Genomic DNA, 18,721 nt, shown 5'->3' on the forward strand with positions numbered 1-18,721 from the left:
CTCAATCCCCAACAAAATGACAGCTAAGTCTCACAGAGAAACTTTTTTCCTTAGTTATTCCTCCCCTTGCTGTCAACTAAGTTGAATGCCTATTCAGGAAATCCTGTCCTATATAATCAGTCAATAAACAGTTACTACTGTCCAAAATATATATATGCATACATATACATACATTTTGCAGCCCCCAGCATGTATTTATAGTCATATATTTTCAGCTGGTGTGAAGTTGCAGAGCATAACTAATTTCACTGGATCAGCACCCAATTATGGCAGCTGAGAACCCGTCCCTATGACTTAAGATACAGATACAGAGGCTTTACTGTTAGCTCTTTGCCTATCGCCTGCAGAGGAAATATGGGTGTTCATGTTACTGTCATACTATTAATTCGTATTACACTGGTTTTGCTGTCCCTTTCCTTTTAGACCATGTTATCAGTATTTTCCTGTCTATCTTGAAGATCTTGCTGGATGACAGGGAAACCAGAAGGACCCCTGAGGCAAAAGCAAACTCCAAACATTATTCTTGAAATGTGTACATGGTATGAGATCATGAAATGTCTCTCTCTGTGCCCATGGAAAAGGGGGAATATGAAATGGAAGGTAGAGCCCCAGTTTCAGCGGAGCAGTCAGTCCCCCCTGTAACCTCAAGTTAACAAGTTACAGTGCCTGTGCAAGAAAGCACAGTCATTAAATCTGTGTCATGCCAGTGGCAAGAACCCACATCATCAAGAACTCCTGAAGGAAAATGAATCACTTCATTAAAGTTAACTTGGTAAAAAAAACAAAGAACATAAACTAGACAAAAAAGCTGTGGTGTTGGAAGTTAAAATCATCAGTTCAAACATCTCTCTCAATTGCAAAGCATGTATATAAATGCAAGAAATGATTAAACCTCACCCAATTGTTCATGCACTTACCTGTCCTAGGTCTAAAGTGACATTGACTTCATTGTACTTCAAGCCCATAGAAAGAGGAGGGCTCTGCCACCAGCGCTCCGTGCCATCAACTGCATTGGTTACTGGGTGAGCTTTACTGGGATCAGCAGCGTTGCAATAATCACAAAACTGTCCCTGAAACACCATAAATTAAAAAGATGGTCTCAGCTGAAATCTTACACACTGAAGATGCATGCTGTTGTTCACCAAGATTATGAACGAGGCACTGACTAAAAATGAGGTTACATTTTGTATCTCTCTTTATATAGTGTAATTTTTAATGTATAAATTATTACCCTGGCATTAAATTACACACTTATACCCTGAAACATACTAGATTTTATGTTACAAACTAAAATTTCAGAAATCTCTTTAAGGAAACTACAGTAAGTATTTCTTTATTAATGAATTATTGATAATTTGGTGAAAATATGTCTTACATCTGCAAGAAATTAATGAAACAAAGATTCTTAAACCTGAAATAAGACCAACAAATTACCCTCAATCTTCCTAAAAGACCATGAAATATCAACATATGTACATATCTTGGTATTAATAAAAATCACAAAAATTACTCTGTTACTTGCCTGTAAGTTTGGTGTTACAATTTTATAATACTGCTTTCATTTTTTTCATGCTGTTATAATACACTCTGAATCAGAGACTTATGAACAATATGTATTTGTGGAAAATGCAATGGATCCTATAGGACTGTTCCCTTTAAGTTTCCCTTTAAAGAATCCCATTGTATCTTCATTTGCAGAAGTTACTGCCCAATTTCCAGTCCCCAACTAAAGCCACACTCCGGAGATGCCCTGATAATCTCTCTTTGATAGTCTCTAAAGCTCTTTGTACTCTTCTGTACAATAAGGATGAATAAACTCCTGGAAACTTAATTGTCTTTTAATTTGGTATCTTGGCTTGCCCCACAAGCAGTATTTTTATCTTCAAGAAACTGCATTTTACAGTCTACTAAGATTAGTACTGAAGCATTATAATTATTTATTAAGGGATTTTTTTTTTTTTTAGCGTCCCATTCACTTCTTACTCCAATCACTGGGTGGGGATAATCAACGAAAATGCTAAACTGTGCCAGGCACAGATCTTTGTAGAACCTCAAAAGAAAAATTACATTTTCACTGAATGGCAGTACCCTCTTAATGGTTACTTCAGTCGGACAGTTGCTTAATCCATTCAGCCTATGAGGTGCTGACACTGCCGGACTCCTGTTTTAAATAAGATAATATTTGCACCATTCCCTTTACCAGCTAAGCATGTTTTCGTCAAAAAGATGTGACAAATCTTTTGTTGTTTCCACAACCCACATTTCCTGGCATGAAGTATATTCCTACCTTTTAAGTATTAACAGACTCCCATATAACTGCCGTTATTCTGTTTGTCACTGTTGTCAGACTAACCAGTGTAAAGTAACTGGAGCAATCATACTTGCCCACTTTTAATAGTGGAATAACATTAGGGTTCTCACATTCTTGCTGGGTAGTCTTGCAAGCTTGATGAATTTAAGATATTTATCTCTACCAGGATTTGTTTAACATCTGCTATAGTTACTAATGGATTGGAAACTACCTCTTCATGCTCATGCGATACAAATACACCATCTTGTGCCTTGTAAATACCAAACATAGATATTCACTGAATATTTCTGCATCAGTAGTAACAATCTCAGCATCTGCATCTAGCAATGGTTCCATCCTCATCCTGCTCTTCTGGAAAGCCCAGAGTATGTTGTCATTTCCAGAAGACACGGCTACCATTAGCCATTCTGATTCAGCACTGCAGGTGTCAACCTGGCTGAGAGTTAACTCTTGAGAATTCAGAGTTATTTAGAGACTTACTAAATCCTCATGTACATGGGTTGGTTAACTATGTCTGGGGACATGTTAGAACATGATTCTCCTCCAGCTCTGTTAGAGAAGATGATTTGGCTGATTTTCATACAAACTACAATATGCCAGGATACTGCTACATTCAGATACAGTTTGCTGCAGCACATCAGCCCGCGCTAGCTACAGGCAACATTGCCAATTTCTGCAGTGATGACAAAGAACATCATGTCACTATCTGCAAAATCAATACATTGAGAAATAAATCTATGCACCAACAACTGCAGTTACCACCACACCAAAGCATCTTTCCTGACAAATACATACTTGAAGTTCTGACATATATATGTTACATCAGTACAAGCTTCCCTAAACAGTTATATAATGTGCATGAAACATGATCTTTAGATGTAAATTCACGTTCACAATAATCAGGCAGGAATTACACAGGAAACAATTGCTGCTACAGCAGTTTCACCTCTGATCTGGAAACAGCCTCAAAGAAAGGCTAAATGAGCAGAAAACAATTGGGAGTATTAAATACAAGCGTTACATTTACATACACCTATGTGATTTCAGCACACCAGAGCACTTGATCTGAACTCAAGATACCATCTTTTTCTTTTGGGGCACATAATTCAAAGAATTTCATTGCAACAGCTGGAGTTTCAGTTATTTAAAGTACATTCCAGCAACCCTGCCAACAAGGCAGCAAAACAAAAAATGAAAGAAAATAAATTATTGGCCAGAGCTGCCTTCCCTACTTCCCACTGGCAGTACCTCAGGCACGCCGTGCTCAGCCTGTCTGCTACAGGACATGTCTCCATTCAAGGAGACTGGGCCTCCAGACTTTGTTTGAATTTTGGCTGCAGTTCATCAGGCATGCAGGTGTGCATTTGCTGGTGACCTTGTTACCCTCCTTTCCCTTGGTTCTCCCGTGTGAAGGAGAAAACTGGAACTGCATGAAGGAGTTTGCTGAAATGTATCAGTATGGAACAGAAAGACACCTAGGAACAAAAATGTCTCGCCTGTAAGTTATAGAAAGTGACAACAATGAAGGATTTGTTCACTCTTTAATATCTAACAGTTTTGCACCCACTGGCAAGGCAGGACAGGTAGGCAGTTAAACTTTAATTCACACCTGCACACCACTGCGAACAGATCAGCAGGCAAAACCAGGCATGCCATTTATCTATCAGCTGCTGAAATATTTTACACTGCAGTGAATCTCTTCACTCACCACTGTTCTTATTAAGTCATTGTCCCACTTGTCAATGTACTAAATAAGGGAAACATACTGCTTTCCACAGCATATGTCCAGCACCACCTCAAGAGCCTCAGTTGAGCTGCCTGTGAAGGGACTGTCCACCCCACCGATCACAAGAGCTTTAAACGACCTCCAAACGCTCTTTCTGGGTTTACCGGGTACTACAGGCTTCATTAAAAGACACATCACCAAATGACAAGCTGAACAAGATAGGCCAATGGCAGAGCAGTGGAAATTAAGCTGGGGCTGCCTTATTTTCAGTGTTTAGGATAGTACTGTCAACAGAGCTGTCTGCTCTGGTCATCAGAATGAGGATCACCCTCCACAACTTCTTTCCAATTTCCCTGTTCCTAGAGCAACAGCCGCAATCCAGCCTTGTAGAGACCCCAAAAGTGCCTCGAGTGTATGGCACTGCTTTAACTTGAACTGGCCTGACACAGTGGCTATCTACCTGTGACACCTATCACTTTATGTAAAAGCCTCATGACCTTCCTTCAGACTCTTAAGAAACAACACATGAATACTTACGCTGATTTTAAATCCTTCTGTGTAAGCTCAGCTTCTGTAAGAGTTTAATGCACTTCTCTCCCATTTTCCACAAAAGAAGAGATTCTCTTATTTACAAGTGTCTTTGACCTTGTGAGGCAGAGTGGCTTGATAATATGTACATTGTGCTGTTATCGCATTTTCCATGGCTGGATTTCTCTGGCCTTTGAAAGCCTTTCCAACCCTTCTTGAACCATAACTATTACTAGTAAACCACAGAAGTATTCATGTTATGTATCTCAATGGGGCTTTGTTAAAAGTGGAGAGAGATGCTGCTGTATGCATGCTTACACAAACACTGTAAGAGCCACAACATGTTTCCCTGTGCCAGGGCTGAGCTATCAGTAGCCCTTCTGGGAATGTGAATCAGGCATGAACCATAACTGCCTTCTAACCGAGAACCTGTAAGGCAAATATTTAACAGGAGGATCCCCTCACTTTCTAGCCTCTTCCTATATACAGCAAACCCTCTTTTCCAGTTGGTTGTTAGTACATAAAGGGACCGATTACAAAACCCATCAATGGCAATATGCATCACACAACAGGCTTCATTCCACTTGCATGACACGTTTATCTGATGTTTGCTTTGGCTGATTTTTGTTACACTGTAATTTCTGCTATTACAAGGCATGCCAGTATGAGGTTTCACTGCAGCAGTGGGCTACAGTGTGTTGCTGAGAGATTACTGGGCTATTCACCTGGTGGCAGGGTTGTTTCAGGCAACTTTAAACATGGGTGTTGTGTTCAGTATGGAGGGATGGATGCCTGAACTTCAGAGGTGTATTAGAAACAAAGAACCAAGCAGTTTCCTGATCATCACAACGGGTTTTTTTGCAACCTTAGTTTAAGCATATAATAACTGTTACCAGTCTTCCTATTAGTGAAACTGTGTATTACTCAGGTTGTAAGCATCTCCAAAGCACTTTGAGCTTTTTATGATGGAGAGCACTACACAGATGTAAAGTAAACTGAGATTTCATAGTGAGGCAGAGGCATGGCAGAGAGAAGTTCAGGGCAAAGCACGCTGCAGGCTGTGGCTGTCTAATGAACTGTGAGGGCAGGCTGCGGCGTGGTGCATGCTCCCTCCTGGCACATGACGAGGAGCATGTACAGTGCACCTTCTTAGTCCTCTCATCCCCTCTTGAGGGTCTGTCCCCATTAAAAAATTAGAAGAAAATGCTCTTATCCATTGCAACCTCTTCTGAAACAAGGTATTAGGGTTATTTCACTATTAAAAACATACAAACACCTCATAAGACTTTGAAACACTAACCCTTCTTCCAAGATGCTAAAAATTTGCTTGCATTCTTTCTGTATTGCCTGGAGTCAAAAAGTGGACCTTAAAGCTTTCGAAATCCCTTTCAAATTGCAGTTTTATCCTGGCTCTCTTCTCCTCCCATCATGAGGGAATAGAAACAAAAGGACTTTGGAAGGTCTGAGACTGTAGGAAAGTCCCCCCTTTAACAAAGTTCTGCTCAAACTGATACTGAGCATCCATCACAGTACATGACAGAGTTTGGTGCATTTGTTACTCATTCCTTACCCTCTAACAGACATGTTCATACAAGTTTCTAACAAAGGAAAAATATATTTCCTTTAACGCTTTTCCGGGAGTTTTACCAGTTATTGTTGTATTTTTTGAGAGTTGCACAAAAGCCGTGCAATAATCTTAAGACTACGCTAGGAGAGAACATCATCATCCTCACTGCCCTTGTGTGCTGATACTCCCTGACAGCCTCCCAAGGAATCTCCAGCATCCTCCCACAAGCAATGCAAGGCATAGACGATGAGCCTCACATTTAGTGCTTGTAAAAAAAAAAAAAAAAAAAGCACAAAGCCACCTGAGTCAAACCGGACCTCTTTTCCTGCTGCCCCCCGGACAGATGCCCACTCTCCCGTGAGAGGTTACCGGTGCAGTTCGTTTCCCGTCCCCCCGCCCCAGGCTCACTGCTTTGCTCCCAGAAGCATCACGCTGCTCTCCACGGACCGCGGGCCAGGCGCCGAGGCCACGACACGCCGCCTGGGTACTCCCGAAGCCCCTCCAGGCTCCCGAGCGGCTCACGCATCCCCGGGGGCAGCCGCGGCACCGGGGGCACCGGGCAGCGGGGCCGGAGGGGCGGGCGGCCGCTCCCGGCGGCGTGGGGCCGGGACACCTGCGGGAGGAAGCCCGCTTCCACCCTGCGTGGGGTCCCGCTGGTCTACACTCCGCTCCTCTGCTCGCGGCACACGCCCAGCCAGGAGAAAACACTCGAGAGAATGAGACCACGCACCTCAGGGTAACGCCAGCACCCCCCGGAGGCGCCGGGACACCCCAGAAGGGACGGCTACACACCCCACGCCGCTCCGCTGAGCCACGGAAACAGCGTGCGAGGGGATGGGGGTCCCGGCGCCGCCAGCCCTCGCCGGCCCCACACGACGGCCCTGTTACCTGGATGGCTCGCCCCAGGGGGGCGGCGGCCGGCCCCCCCACCAGCTTGCAGTACAGCTCCGGCCGCCCGCCGCCCGCCGCCGCTTCCCCGCAGGTGGCCGTCGCCCAGATGCCGGCAGCCGCGGCCAGGTTGAAGTAGGGCGGGTGGAGGCTGAGCCCCGTCCCGCGGGAAGCGGAGGGCTCGGGCCGCGCGGGGCAGAGGGTGAGGAGCGGCGGGAGGAGCGCCCAGAGGAGCGGGCAGCCCGGCGGCGCGGCCATTCCTGCGCCGGGCTCTGCCCTCAGGGCGGCGCGGGCCGGGGGAGCAGGCAGGCGGCGGCCCGCGCGCTGCCCGCGCCTCCCTGCCTGCCGTGCGCGCGGCGGGGCGGGGCGGGGCGCAGCCCCGGTGAGGGGGAGCGGGGCGCCGGGCGGGGCGGGACCGGGCGGCGAAGGGGAAGGGAAAAGGGTCTCCGGGCCGGTGGGGTGGCCCCGGGTGTGCGCCCTGAGGCCCAGCTCCGCGGGCGGGCCGAGGGGTGACACACACCGCACACACCCCCCCTCCCCTCCCCTCCCGCCGCGGCTCAGCTGGAGCTTTCTGATCCCCCCTCCACCCCCAGTGCTAATATTTTTAGCGGGCCGTGAAGAAATCTCGGAGCATCCATCCTGATAACCTGGGACCTGTCGTGTCGCGCGCGCATGTGGCGTGAAAAAATGAAGGTTTCTCAGCTTTCCCCTCACGCAGGGCTAGTCCCCGCGTAAGGTGTACCCTGCTTCGCTCCGCAGGTCCTGGGGCAGACACCCCGCGCAACCCTGCTGCAGAAATGGCAACTCCTCTGGCCGCAGTCAGTGCTCCGAGGCTCCTGGAGGCCCCACAGCCCCGGGACCCCGCTGCAGCGCACAGCCAGCGCTCTCCGCGCCCGCTGAGGTGGTGTTCCTGCTCATCCAGGGCGGACAATGAACCTCCTGTCTTTTTGAAGGTATTTGGCGCAGGCTTTTTGTAACACAGAAGCTGGAGGGGAGGTTGGAGAGGGAGAAGGAGGCCTAAGAACCATCTCATCTGCATCAGGAGTTGCACTGCTTAATGACATTGCTATCCCAGGTTTCATACCCATTCACATTTCCAACCCCACACGTGCTCACACATCCAGCATTCAGTTCTCTTAATAAAATTTGCCAGATTCAGGCACAAAGATATGGCTAAGATACACATACCTCTAATATTTTAATAGTGATTCATCTCAGAACCAAAGTATTTCTTTTATGAGGGCTTTGCTACATGCCACACAGCACTAGCAAGGGAGATCCCTGGTATACTGTTTCAGGCAGCACCAGCCACAAGCTATTGATTTTGTCTGCAAGAAAATACCACCACCCTTGGTTTTGTGCCACTATGGCTTTATCATGCCATAGAGATATATCTGTAGGAGGCAATTTTTGCATCCTCCATATAAAAGTTGGCTTTCAGAAATGTAGCATGCTGCCAATTTAAATATATTAGGTTTGGCTATTCTATCCATAAATGTTTTCAATTTCTAGAGCAGCTTAAAAATATTCTTATTTTCCAACTGTAACATTGTGGAAAGGAAATTATCTTGTTGCACAAGTCCATCGTGTCACTTCCCACAGTAGTTTGTACTTCACAAGAACTATGAGAGGTTTGAATACAAACAAGCCACACCATCTTCAAACATCCCATTAAATAAAATACCCCATTAATAGAAAGAATATCCACTGGTCTTTTCAACCTGTTTCTTGAATAAATCGTAATTATATCCTGGAGTATATAATTTTTACAAATGGAGATCTGGAAGTATCTCATATAAGTGACCTTTAAGTCCAGAGCAGGCAAGCTCCTACAAAGGTCTGCCATTGGTTAACTTGCTGAGCATCATTGTCCTCCTTATTGTTTGAGGAATTAAAGAAAATTGAATAAAAGCTGAGCAGAGCATATTCCTGGTAGAAAGAAACGTTTGGGTACTTTAAGGGAAATCCATTATAAAGTACAATATTAAGAGTAACCTCTGAAGATTACAGTTATGAAGATTAGAGAATCATCACAATCTCTTTCAGAGTAGTCAGATTATCTCCAGTTAGCTGTATCTGAAAGATGTTGCTCCAGTATATATCCAAGTCATGAAAGATTTTCTCCTCTTCAAACAGAAAGAAGCTTCTGGTCTTGCACAACATTTGAGGAAATTAGTTTACTCCAGTTATCCTGTACATTCCTCCAAGCTGGACTCCAGTGGTGGGATTGTTGATTTTAATGACAAGGCATCTTTTGCTATAAATGCTTCAAATAACTGCAAAAAAACCCCAGCCTTTAGTTAGTTTGAACATACTTATTGCAGAGACCCCTGCCTCTACATGTGCGGGGATTGTAAGCAGCATTTCCATGTTTTGAGTTTTGAACTCTTCTGCAGCTCTGTCCCTGATCTCCACAATAAACAGTTGGGAAGAGTCTTCTGAGAAGCATAAACCTAGAATAAGAGTAAGCGGAACATAAACCAGGTGATTCAAATACATTTGATGAAGTTTTTAAAAGTCACAGATTGTACTGTGAAAGTAGAGGAAGTAAGTGCCTAAACTAAGAACTTGAGATGAAGAGCTAAGTCCTGTGTCTACTAGAATCTGCTCTAAATTTTCTTTGCACTTGTGCAGAGTAATGCCTGGCAAATTTTTCTGGCATAGTTCTGTGGGTAGTTCAGGTAGGGAATCCAGCTGCAGGAGATTCTTTGCAACCTCACTTTAAGGAGAATATTCTTGTGAGCTGTCTGGTAGGTTGCACAGCACAAAGGCAGCCCTTGCTCATAGGAGATGTCCTTCCCCAAACAGGGAGTATCAGTGAATTTATTGGGAGGTATCACATGAGAAAACAGGGCTTACGCGAGCAAAAACCTAATACTTTAGTAAAATAATGACATGTTATTGCATCTAGTTTCCTAAAAGTTAAAAACACAGATTAAACTTCACAAACATTCAGAAAATTAGCCTACCGGATAGAAAAAGAGAGGAAGAAATTCTCCTGTTGCCTTCCTCGTAAAATTATGTGCATTTTGCTTAACGTATATCTAGATTTAAAAATATTTTGTTGGCCACCTGGGTGATTTTTCTGTCCTTTTGTTAAATACTTATGCCAAACAAGCTTTCTTTATTCAGTGTGCTTTCTAGAAATGGAGGCTAAAACGCCACCTCTTAGATTTCATTGAAAAATCTTAAGAGATACCTAAAGATGTGGGCAGAATTTAGGAAAAATGTTATGACAACTCTTGCCTTTAACTCAAAGCAGTTGGACAAAAATGTTTATAGCAGCATTCCCAACACAGGTAGTCCATAACTTGATTGCTATAAAATGTCTAAGTGACCAGAAATTTTGCGCAGAGACCCTGGAGCTATGTAAAGCCAGCATGAATCAGGTATGTGAGGAAGGAGGCAGGAGCAAGACTGTGGGTGTGTATGTAGAGGTGACAGTGGCCTGTCACTAGCAGATGGAAGTTATCCAGCAGCTTGGTCCTTCTGTTCCGATAGCGTTGTGCAGGCTGTGGTATGACCACGAGTCCTGCAGAACTTTAGGACCACAGGAAGGAAGGGTAGAGTAAGGAGAACAGAGAAGTGAGAATTTTTTTTTTTAATGCAACTCTCCAAATTTATAAACTCTGTATCTCTTTTTTTTTTTTTTTTTTAATCTATTTTAAGTCGAATCCAAGGCCAGCAGAAACCCACAAAAAAGCACTTACTGACTTGGTTTGAGCTTCAGCTCACCCTATGTAATGTAGAATACCACCCCAGCAGCAGAGCTGTGAGGCACCTAGTATATATGTGTGCCTCTGCATTTTCACAGTGACACATTAATGGATGTGTACTGGTACTTTCATGATTTAAGGCTCCTCGTACACAAAAGTGAATGCTTGAAGTAAAATACCAGTTTGCAGAACTAATTTAGAAATGCCTCTCAGATCTGTCACTATTTCTCTTTTTAAGAGTAATTGTCTAAAACTATATTGAAAGACAGTTGGAATAACAATAATATATTGCGCTTAAATTAATATTCACCTCATAATGTCCTAGGATTTTGTAAACAAAGGTTAGCTAATTACATAAGCAGTGATCCATCTGAGACATGCAACTGGTTTTATCTGTGGTTGTTCAAATGTTTCACATGAGATCAGCAGTGCTATTCTCATTTAAAGGAGGAAGCCCAGAAACTCAACCCTAAGTGCCTGTGAAGGAGCCAGAGGGCACTAAAAGTTGCAATCAAGAAGCAGCTGAGGATTCCCTTTGGGCAGAAGAATACTCCCAGGTGGTGTAGCATGCTGCATTAGGAATGATTAATACTCCCAGGCAGAGAATGGGCATGCCCAGGCACTCAGGGGTATATCGGTCTTGTTGCATAGGTACAAAATGATGACACGAGGTGTGCTCAGTAGATACAGCATGCTTGGAAGGTATCACATTTACCATGAATGTTCTATACCTAGAATTTGCCGTACTTTGCTGAAATACATTTAGCTGTTTACATACAGAGCAAGCAAACTTCTATTGCTCTTCAATGACATTTTAAATGTGTATTTGCTTGCTGATTGCTATTTTTTAAAGCAAGTACAAATGAATGTATGTGTTTTCATAAAAACTTGTAGATGTTTGGCTCAAGATCTCCAAATGAATGCTTTGGCTAACCCAACATTTGTGCCACTTCTTTTAATTCTCCATATATAGCTGTGCCTGAACTGTGTGACTTAGGTGAGGATTGTCCGTGACTTACACAGAATAGTTGAATCAGCTTTTAAAGGCAATGGTTTCATTTGTTCCAGCAATTCATTTTAGATATCCTTCAGATTTGTTCAAAACAACATAGCTCAGGATATTTGAAATAATCACTGTGATGAAAAATTAGGTGGTAGGAATGCAGCCTGCTGCCCTGCAGATGAATTCTGCCAAACAGGTAACAAATCTCAACCAGTTCAAATATCCCACAATATTAAATAACCTGCCAAGCATCAAGAATAGGGGAGATGAGGGTAGTGTAACCACGTAGCCCTAATATACAGTATTCCCACTGCTAGGAACAGGCACTGAGTTTGTAAGGCCTCAGAACTAAGGCTTGTCAGACTTGCTCTGTTGACATCCCCTCAACTTTGTTTTACGCAGTTTAGTTCTAACAGCAGTTTTTCTAATTGACCATGTGTCTACAAGTAATCTGATTTACCTTTGCTTACCTTTGTATAGTACCACCATGGCTTTATGACTCTAACGTGATGATGCAGCGTAGAGCAATGCAGACCTGGTGTGACTGAGAAGTGGCGGCATGGGATGCAGGGTGCCTGAGCATGGGCATGAGGTGACAGGCACTGGGGTACAAGCTTGGTACTGGTGACCCCACAGCTATAAAAAGCTTGCCAATAGTCTGGTACAGAAATGCAGACCTGGAGCTGGACAAAAATGGATTTAAAGATAACAAAAGGAACTGAACGATAGTATCTAACAAACATAAAAGCCACTATGTGTAGTAAGTTTGGTTGTAAAATGGAGCTGTAGGCTAGCAAAGAAGGAGCAAGGTGTAAAAGGGTGTTAGCAAGCATATAAAATGACCTTATGCAGATCCTAGAGGGAGGAAAAAGGAGCCATCAACATGAATATCATGTTCCCTGCAGCGACCAACTCCAGATGCTGACAGCTCACCGTAACATCCCAAACCACCAGCACCAGAATGAAACCACTGACTTTAGGACTGAGCAGAGCAGGGGAAAGGTGAGGATAATATCTGGAAAAGGAATAAATCTAGGAACTGTATATAAGTTTTAACTGTATTATTATTAATTTTGATTTTTTTTTCTGCATAGACTTATTTTTGTCTTTTTCTGATATAATTTTATCTGATCTAGTAATGATTCTTGGATTAGACTGCTAAGATTCAGTTATACTAATTATAAATTCTTGGGTTTATATATATATACATATATATATGAGGTGTGTTTCCCCTTTGCTCATAAACAAGATTTTGCGTGTAACAATAGACAGAGATATACACCAAAAAAGATAGTTTCTAAATGCTTTCTGGGATAAACTTTCAAAGGGTGACCAAAAACCCCATACCTTATATATGTATTTCTGTCTTCAACAGCTCTGACAAGTTACTGCACTTGAATATGAAAATAGCAAAATCACAGGAGACCGTGTGCTATTGAAAATAGGTACAGTTTCAGATTTTGTGGGCAAATTAAGAAAGACACTTCAAAATTTTTCCATTGACATCTAAAATAAATACAGACCCCAAAAAATCCACGTACTGCATTAGTATCCATTTTGTTGTTCATCCAGAGAATTCTTTGGTTTTTCTTTGTCAGAAAATTTAACGTTTTGGCTCATGAATGTGAAAAGACTGGGATGTTATTCACAATAGATTGAATAAATGCAGGGATTTTCCAGGGGTGAGGCAGGGAGTGTGTATGGATTAGTAATATTTTCCTCTATCAGTGGGCAAGCATCACTGTGCAACTGGATCAGAGCAAGGATGACTCTTAACTATGCAATCTGAGTTTATTCAGTATTTTTAAGTTTAAGAAAAAATCAGGATGATCATCCATGTTTGTATGATCTTCTCAGCAATTAAGATGAGGTTCACATCAGGGCATACATGCTGAGATGATCTTACGCTATTAGCAGCTTTCATCTGCTTGCCTACAGTTTGTTTTACTGTATGCACAGATGAATATTGCCTCAGGAAAAAAATCTGCAGAAAATCCTCCACTTGAAGATTTGTAGAATAAACTATCTGGATCTCAGCGCAAGTATTTTCTCTCGGTGCACACGCGTAATTTTGTCGTGAATGGGATTTATGTCTGCACATCAAAAGAAGAAAATCCCTAAGGGCTCAGCTGAAACCAACAATAGCGAAGAAATTCAGGAATCTCCCACCAGAGCATGCCCTGTTTTGCCTAGTTGATATCACGCAGGCTTTGAATGAAATCTGCGGCAGCCAGGCAAAACGGGACATGCATTGGCTTTATGGCTCTTCATTTCTAAAGGCTTAAAATTAAGCCCTTAAGAATTTACTGTCTTCCTAATGAGAGCACATCACCCACAGGAGGTAGCGTTGGCGATAGCTGGATACGTACAAGGTGGGGCCCCCACGGGCCTGTGCGGCTGCAGCGTGGGTGCGCTCACACCGATACCTTCCCACAGTTTTTTCCTGGATACCAAGGGGAGAAGGTTGTGAAATGCAGACGAGGTGCCGTGGAAGTGGCATTAGTTCCGTGAGGAGACCCGCGCTGGGGCGGGGGCTGCCTGGGGTTCGGGCCATTGCAGTGCTACTTCCGAGCAGCAGAGCCCCAGTCGATAGGTCTGAACCGGAGCCGTGGGGGTCCCCACCGTGGGATCTTGCTTCTCGGGGTGCTGCTGCTGGAGCAGGGGGTGCGGGTGGCTGCGGGGGGGAGCCGTGCCCGCTGATTTATTATTATAATAAACAATAATAACTAATAATCACTAAGTAATTAATCCTTATCACGCCCCTACCCTTCTCCCCCCCGCCCCAGGCCTTCAAAGAGGAGTAACAGCCAGGAACCCATAAGCACAAAGTGATGCGGGAGGGAGGCGCTGGCCCCACGCCACGCCGCGCCCCGCCCCGGCCCCGCGCAGCCCCGGGCCGCGGAGTTGCGCGGATCGGCGCGGAGCAGCGCGGAGCGGCGAGGAGGCGGGGCGCTGCGATGTGCAGGATGTCGTTCAAGGTGAGCCGGGCGCCGGGGAGAGGGGCGGGGGGATGCGCGTTTGGTGTGTGTCCCCCCCACCCCCCCGCTTTGTGCTTGCCGTGCCGGCGGCTCCATCGTATTCTTGGATTTAGGGATTTGTTTATGGGGTTTTTTTGGGGGGGAAAAAAAGAGGATGTTTGAGGGTGGAAGGAAAGAGAATAGAAGCGTCCTTGCTGAGCTCTGGGGTGCCCTGGGAGTGCTGCGGTGGCAGCTGATGGAGTGGGTGCTTCCCAGTGCTGACATCCCCAAAGGATGGATGGTTTGGGTTACATAAACTGCAAGCGTCCATGAAGCTTTACTCTGGCTTGAGGGTGGCCCGGCTCAGCGCTGTGGGCTTTGCTGCAGTCGGGAGCCTCCTCTCCACTTTTCCAATCATCTCTGCTGGTGCTAGTTGTGTAATAGTTGGGAGGCAGCGTTTTTCTGAGCTCTTCATTTCGGGCTGTGGTGGCCACTGAAGCCAGGCTGGTTCATTCCCTTTTTCTGTCTGATTCCTGTCACTTTTTATTTGTACTTCTTCCATCCAAAACCATGCAAGAGCAGTCATCTTCAAAAGATCACCTAAAATAAGTTTTCTTTTAATCTGAGGGCAGGATTAACACAATCAATTGTCAGAGAGGGAAGCAAGCAGTAATTTGCTGATGCTAACAGATAATATTTATGCTAGATGTACATCATCTTCTCCATTATGCACTTTCTGGATGCTGTGCTTGCCCATCTCTTATTGATCGCCAGCTCTGTGCCTGTCCTTTGCCACCTTGCTTGCATTGCATTGCTTTATCTGGTGGATTTCTTCCCTGTAGTTGCCTCTCACTCCTGTCAGCGCGTCTCCCCGCCGGGCGCTGGTGCTGCGGTGCTGGCACCGTGTCTCTCATGCGATGGTGGTGCAGCAGGTGGTTTTCCACCTGCAGTTAAAGCCCTGATGTGGCAGGGAGCAGGGAACCTTTGCTCACAGTGCAGTACAGCCTGACACTGGGTTGTGAAACCGATGTGGTCATCCCCTTTTTGGTCCTGCATTGGTGTCATACCTACTTATTTTTTCTTAGTCTTAGTCTCATCTGTCCCTCTGTTCTGTCTCTTGAGTTTTTTCCCACCTTCATTTATCACAAGCATCCACCCTAAAAGGTTTTCCTGGTGGTGCCAGCCCCTTCTTCTTGCCTTCTTCTCCTTTTGTGGCCTCCTTAGGTCTTTACCTTGTCCTTCAGGTCTTCCTTTCTATTCTGTCCCTATCAGCTCCTTTGTGGTGCCCTATTTTTCACTTTCTATTCCCTCAGGTACTCCTGTTCGAGGTAGCTCACTGCCTGCTCCCTCTCCCTCTGGAGAATTGCAGCCTTCCTCCCCACTTTCTCTCTCTTTTCTGTCTTTTTGCTTGGCATCTTCTCTTTCTCTCAGAAGACTGTGTACTTACCTTGGATTCCTACCATCTCTGTTTGCCACTGTCTATTAATGTTTTCCATCTTACTCTCCTACTTACCCATGAGGTAGCATTTATCTTTCTTTCTCACCGTCTATACACACGAATACTGTCTCTTCTTCTACCAGCTTTTGACTGTCTAAATTTACATTTATATCTTGAACGACCTTTCCTTTTTATCAGGATCCTTCATGTAGGATGTATTGCTATTTAATAAAGTCCTCTCTCTTTCGTCCTAAGTCCCACTAACATTTTCCTTTGATCCTCATTTCCAATTCTTCTTCTTAAAACTTTTTACTCAACTCTTCCATCAGTTTGGAAACTGAGAAAGAAAAGGGAATTTTCTTGACAGTACAAGGAACAAGCTGCCAGGGTAGTGTTCTCTTTCTCCTCTCTTTTATTTCTCTTTGACTATTGCCTCTTCTCTTTCATCTTCAAGATCATTGTTTAACAACTGTAGTCTTCCTCCTCAGCTGTTACCCCGCTGTGAACTGCCTCTTCTCTGCAAACAGCGAGTCAAAGGTAGGGCACGGAGCTGCTATCACAGCATTTAAATGATACTTTTCCCCTCAATATTCCTAAGATGACACATATAGATACATTATCACATTTTTTCTGTATTCCTGCGTAGAAATGCTCTTGTCAGATTTGTAACATATTTTCCTCTAGGCCATTTTTTAATAAGTGTTTTTGCTTGATGTCAGCACAACATGAACATAATGCCAGCTTTTCATCTTTGGGCTCTCATAAAAAAACATATAAACAATTGAAATGAATTGCAGAGGCAAAGTTTGAAATAATGTTTTAGAGATCTTGATGAAGTGGAAGAAATTGTATCCTGAAAGTTTCTGATGCTGGAGCAAATGACACAATGAAACATGTAATTTTCACCAAAGCTATTAGCTGATGACTTTTTCAAACATTTATTATGTTCTGTTCCCAGGCTGTCAATGCTGAGGATCAATTGTTTACTTTATGGAGGCTTTAGGAGCAGACTAGCTTTATAATAAGAATTACATGAAAACTGTATCCAGTTAATCTCTTGAAATTCAACATTACCTTCCCCTAAGAAGTATCTGATGAGACAGGATTGCGTTAATACCTGAACAACAGCAGTCAAGGCTTGTGTCATATCCTGAAGTTTAAAACCCATTTATTACTCAAAAATTACTCAATTAATTGTATTATTAATCCCAAAGCAGTGTCTTACACTTTGCCTACCAGTGATGTCAGTATTGCTGATATCATCTGAAAATGAAGAGCACAGAGGTATAAATCCTTGGTTTGAAAGCAGAAGAGAAATTGCTACATGATACTCCTTGAGGCTGTCCTTGTAGGGTGGCCAGATCGTTTGAGTGATTTTGCACATTCCATTCACCTTAGCAGGTAAAATGGCTCAGATTTGTGTTTACTTTTTTTATCTAATCACTACATGGCTGATGATCTGAGTGTGCTGCATACTCTGCTTTTATAGAAGGAATCCCCAGCAACATGGAAGCACGAGGGGAAATACAAGTACTTAGAGCAGTCATTCCAAATTGGGTCAAAAGCACCACTGGGAAAAACCTGATTTCGTGTCCTTGATGCACTGGAAAATTCTTCCATTCCTTTCCTTGGGTCTGATCCAAAGTATAAGGACAACTTTGCTGGAGAGCTACTGTAGGACTTACAGAGGGAAAAAAGAGGTAGGAATTTATGACTCATAAAGCCAAAGACTTTAGACTTCTGGACTAGGGTAACACTGGCAACTTAGTTCTCTTCTCTCCTCATGTAAACTGCTGAAAGCAGATAAAAGAGTTCCTCAGTATTGATTCCCGTTCCTGACTACTTGGTCGATAAAGATGTTGTTGTATGGTAGGCATAATAAAATGCAGTCACATTGCTACTATGCCCTCATAGTGAAAAATGAGCTGGATGAAATAAATCTTTCCCTGTATGGATATATTGCAATACCTGAAAGCTTTCTAAAATGTTAAGGGTAGAGTGAGACAGTAAAAGCTAAGGAATTCGATTTCCCATTCTGTAAGGTCTAAATATTATTCTTTTACAATAGGTTTCCACTGAATATCATAATAATAAAGAAAATAAGACAATATTCCTAACTATCAGCTCTATAAATAAATAGCTGCCTGATAGAGCAAAAAGGGCAACATGGGCCACTGTGTGTTTAGGTCAGTTGTTTGCTTTTACATAAAATCTTAGTGGTTGTAAGGGTAAAGGTAGGAGAACACTACTGTGTTGCCAGCAAAGTGGATATAAACTGCTAGCTCTACTTTGATTGACATTATCTACAGATTCACCAGGGGAAATTTATTAGCTGTAAAAGGAAGATCAGAATTTAGCCTATTACGCACGCTAAATTCTTCAGACTCCTGCCCCTGTGTGTGCTGGTACAAGAAATATCGCTATCAATTTATAGGAAGTGCCTTATAATTTATGGAATGGTTGAAACTTCTCTCATCTCAAACAACTGCCAATTTTCCAACTTATGAATATTAAAAATGCAGCTCATGGAAAGTGCTCAGTGCGATGGATCTGGGATAGATCACACAAGATTGGTCTTGCATCTGCT

The 18,721-nt window shown here is 43.6% G+C and overlaps 2 protein-coding genes across 3 annotated transcripts in view; one reads left to right on the forward strand and one right to left on the reverse strand.

Annotated features, from left to right (window-relative positions):
- The window catches only part of LAMA3 (laminin subunit alpha 3), a 125,470-nt gene extending 118,121 nt beyond the window's left edge, over positions 1-7,349 (reverse strand). For both annotated transcript variants that reach the window (XM_042798109.1, XM_042798108.1), the window contains exons 1-2: positions 7,021-7,349; positions 918-1,070 (exon numbers count right to left, since the gene is read on the reverse strand). In XM_042798109.1, coding sequence (XP_042654043.1) covers positions 918-1,070; positions 7,021-7,278 — 411 coding nt within the window. In that variant the 5' untranslated portion in view covers positions 7,279-7,349. The remainder of the gene's footprint in view (positions 1-917; positions 1,071-7,020) is intronic.
- A 5,764-nt stretch (positions 7,350-13,113) lies between these two features.
- Positions 13,114-18,721, forward strand: part of ANKRD29 (ankyrin repeat domain 29) — a 35,362-nt gene continuing 29,754 nt past the window's right edge. Inside the window, exons 1-2 of the mRNA XM_042798242.1 lie at positions 13,114-13,184; positions 14,526-14,717. Coding sequence (XP_042654176.1) covers positions 14,571-14,717 — 147 coding nt within the window. The 5' untranslated portion in view covers positions 13,114-13,184; positions 14,526-14,570. The remainder of the gene's footprint in view (positions 13,185-14,525; positions 14,718-18,721) is intronic.

Source organism: Tyto alba, unplaced genomic scaffold (genome assembly GCF_018691265.1).
Source record: "Tyto alba isolate M040663 unplaced genomic scaffold, T.alba_DEE_v4.0 Super-Scaffold_27, whole genome shotgun sequence".
NCBI lineage: Eukaryota > Metazoa > Chordata > Aves > Strigiformes > Tytonidae > Tyto > Tyto alba.